This window comes from Aedes aegypti, chromosome 2 (genome assembly GCF_002204515.2).
Source record: "Aedes aegypti strain LVP_AGWG chromosome 2, AaegL5.0 Primary Assembly, whole genome shotgun sequence".
Lineage (NCBI taxonomy): Eukaryota > Metazoa > Arthropoda > Insecta > Diptera > Culicidae > Aedes > Aedes aegypti.
In genome coordinates, this window is record NC_035108.1 from 389,344,319 (window position 1) to 389,347,980 (window position 3,662).

Below are 3,662 nucleotides of genomic sequence, written 5' to 3' on the forward strand. Positions count from 1 at the left end.
CGCCCCTTACTACCTCTCACTTTACTAACGCGCGAAGAGAGCGCACAGACAATCGCGCGTCATTGGCAGCGGCTTCGGTAGCGGCGAGTGTAGTCAATATTTTGAAGTGTACTTCGCTCCGCATGGCCCATACACTCATCCTTAGTTATCGACAGTCGATGGTTTGTTTTGCTTCTATAATCTCTACATTCGTCCGCTTCATACACTATTAGGCTAGAGGCTGTAATAAACGTATAAACAGTATAAGCACCCTTCATGCGACTGTGTACTGGTTCGTTGAATCCTATGTAATTAGTGAAGGAGGCTTTCCACCCGACGCGACAGGGAAACCAAGACAGCGCTAGTGTGTGGGGCTTCGGACGTTTTCTGCACTGGTATGCCCGCGCTTAAGTAGTAGAACCACCAGGCCGTGGTCCAACATTTCGTGAAATCCGCTCGAACGTCCCAGTTCAGTACAGCGCCGCTGTCTGAGAAGGCTCTACGACCCGTAAGGTAGAAGTCTTCAGAACGAAATCGTCCGGGAGTGAAACTGGCTCGAAGTTCATCGGGAAGACTGGTCCTTCTCGTTCAGGAACTGAAAAAGCTGATTGTAAGTAAGCATACATCGAGGTGTGTGAACGTCTGTGAAACAGATTGGTTTAATTCCACTAGCAAGGGGGAGAGTGTATAGCTCCGAGTGCGAGAAAGCAAGAGAGTGTGAATTCTGAAGTGTTTGAGTAGGCTATGTGGTATGGATGATAGTTTGTCGGACGTGCAGTTTGTAAGGAAAAGTTTTGACTCTGGCTCAGTTGGATTCGAAACCTCAACGAGATTGGAAGCCATACAGCTGAGAGTGTTCCCTCTCCCAGTCTGAGAAAATTTAATGGAAAAAGGAGATATATTTTTCTGATATTTTTCGATTCGTGCTTTTGCTGTCCCCGAGTTTTCCATCGGTATGTCATATGCGAGTGATGAATTGAGTGATATTTTTGGCTGTTAATTTTAAATTTTGAAGCGGAAATGATTTTTTTTCTCTTCTCTCTCTGATTTCCAGGTGGAAGCCAAATTCCTAGTATTTGCCAATATTTCTCTGTGATATGGTTTGAGAACAAAATCAAGAGCTACTTAAGAAACCAGAAATTGTGAGTGTGACCAAAATCAAAAGGTGTGTTTATTGTAAATTTATCTGTGTGATTACCAACAAAGAAGACTAAGAGAAGATGGCATTCAGAGTTGTGGGATTATTGATTCGCCAGGAACTGTCCTCCCTTGGCAGTGCATCAACAACGCGCATGATCAGCACCAGTGCGACACGATCTGCACGTATTCTGCAAGAGTCACCCAATGCTTACATGAACAAAACGCTGTTGGATCGGTATCACAAGCTCAAGTACGATCCAAAGTACGTTCAAGCAACCTATGTGTGGATCGATGGCACGGGTGAAAACGTTCGTTTGAAGGATCGTGTGCTCGATTACGTACCAAAAAAACCGGAAGACGTGCCAAACTGGCAGTACGACGGCAGCTCAACCTATCAAGCTCTGGGTGGTAACTCTGACATCAAGTTGGTTCCCCGTGCTTTGTACAAGGATCCATTCAAGCCAGGACCAAATGATTTGATTGTGCTGTGCGACACGTACCAACCAGACGGAAAGCCAACCGAATCTAACAAACGTGCTTTAATGCAGGATGCCTACAACAAGTCCAAAGATTACGAACCATGGTTCGGAATCGAGCAGGAATACACGTTCCTAGATATTGATGGAAGGCCTTTGGGTTGGCCAACGGCTGGATTCCCAGGACCCCAGGGGCCATACTACTGCGCTACTGGTGCACAGAACGTCGTCGGTCGCGACATCGCCGAAGCTCACGCTCTGGCTTGCCTCTATGCTGGAGTTGACTTTGCCGGAACCAATGCCGAAGTCATGCCAGCTCAGTGGGAATTCCAAGTTGGACCAAATCTTGGAATGAAGTGCGCTGACGATATCTGGCTTGCTCGTTACCTGCTGTGGCGTATCGCTGAGGACTACGGTGTTGTTGTCACGTTCGACCCCAAACCAATGGAAGGAAACTGGAATGGTGCTGGAGGCCATTGCAACTTCTCCACCAAGCAGATGCGAGCAGAAAATGGTATCGAGGCCATCAAGGCAGCTATCGAGAAACTGTCCAAGCAGCATGCCAAGCATATCAAGGCCTACGATCCACGAGGAGGAAAGGACAACGAACGTCGTCTGGTTGGCCGTCTCGAGACTTCGTCCATTGACAAATTCAGTTGGGGTGTTGCCGACCGTAGCACCAGTGTTCGCATTCCACGAGGCGTTGCCGATGCCAACAAGGGGTACCTCGAGGACAGACGTCCAAGCTCAAACTGTGATCCGTACAGCGTTTGCCATGCTATCCTCGAGACTTGCCTCGTCGAGTAAAACTGCCATCCTTCCGTAATGGAAACCTTCTAAACCCACTCAAAATCCACTTATCGCAATCGTGTACTACTTGAGTCAAACTAAAGAAATACTATATTTTGATATAAATTGTCATAGCCACATAGCATTTGTTATCATTATCGTGTCAAATTGTCTATACCGAACCGAATCTACTTACAAACAACCATAAAACAAGATGGCATTTTCATATATACGTATTCTTAAAACTGAGAGATATTAAAGATGTTTTAGCTGAATGTACACGAACACTTATTAACAAGCATAATTATACAGACAAACGAATGACAAGATAAACAGGAAGATGGCCTACAGGCGGAACTACTCTTCCATATAAACCGGTCGTATTACATTCACTTCACTTCACTATGTTATCATTGTTTTTTACCAACATTCGTGCATGCACATCAGAAATAAAAGCAAGTGCCCGACGATTGTCGATTAGGAATTGAAATTATTAAGTGGAAACTCACCATCTGGGATGTTTACGAGATACAATGTATACTGATTCGCCTAATGTTGCAACATTTATGATTAGTTTATGTTCTAGGAAACTTTGTTTTTATTGTTTCGGATGATAAAGGCACAAGTGTTACTTCATCATCACCAATTACTGACTGAACCTTATTCTTTTCTTTGTGTTTTAGATTGTTTTAAAACATAATGAAATCCGAAATGATAAGTGGTAAACGATTGGCACAAACCGCCGAACAAGCTCATTGAAATTAGAGAAATGATTTTATAGTGCAAATCTAAAGTTATTATTCGCTGTTCTCAACGATAGATGTTTAAAATCGGACAAAATGGGTCGCAACAGGTACATATGAAAGCGAAGATATCAATCTTTTGGACAGCTTACAATGTTAAAAAAATAAATATGTTGTAGTATTTAAGTAAAAAATAGTAAAAAAATACACAAAAAACCGATAGTCATCTCAACAAACGGGTGTTTGACCCTCGGGGTTTTTTCCCACTTTTATTTTTAAATCACATCTCCTTTTACTGTGCGTGGTAACAGCAGTCGCCTTAGTGGAAGCAACGTAAACGAAGGAGAAAAAAAGAACGTTATGGACGATCAGCTGCTTATGTGTTGGCAAAGTGTGAGTAGGTTGGTTTATCTTTAGGTGGTTTGTTTTGATCGAATGCTTTTTGAGCAAGGTCTTTTTATTTCGCCGTTTTTTGTGTCTTCTATCCTCTACACCAGCAGGTTTATATACAGTCGAAGCAGTTTTGAAGCAGTAC

At 43.3% G+C, this 3,662-nt stretch overlaps 1 protein-coding gene across 2 annotated transcripts; it reads left to right on the forward strand.

The window, feature by feature from the left end:
* Window positions 1-206: 206 nt before the first annotated feature.
* LOC5572786 (glutamine synthetase 1, mitochondrial) lies at window positions 207-3,302 on the forward strand. Of its 2 annotated transcripts, none has more exons than XM_001654136.2 (2): window positions 207-589; window positions 1,034-3,302. In XM_001654136.2, exon 2 carries the CDS (start codon window positions 1,200-1,202, stop codon window positions 2,400-2,402), a length of 1,203 nt encoding a protein of 400 aa, XP_001654186.1. In that variant the 5' UTR covers window positions 207-589; window positions 1,034-1,199; the 3' UTR covers window positions 2,403-3,302. The 2 variants fall into 2 exon arrangements, with proteins under 2 accessions (XP_001654186.1, XP_001654185.1); XM_001654135.2 differs by lacking the exon at window positions 207-589 and adding an exon at window positions 620-932.
* The last annotated feature ends 360 nt before the right edge of the window (window positions 3,303-3,662 follow it).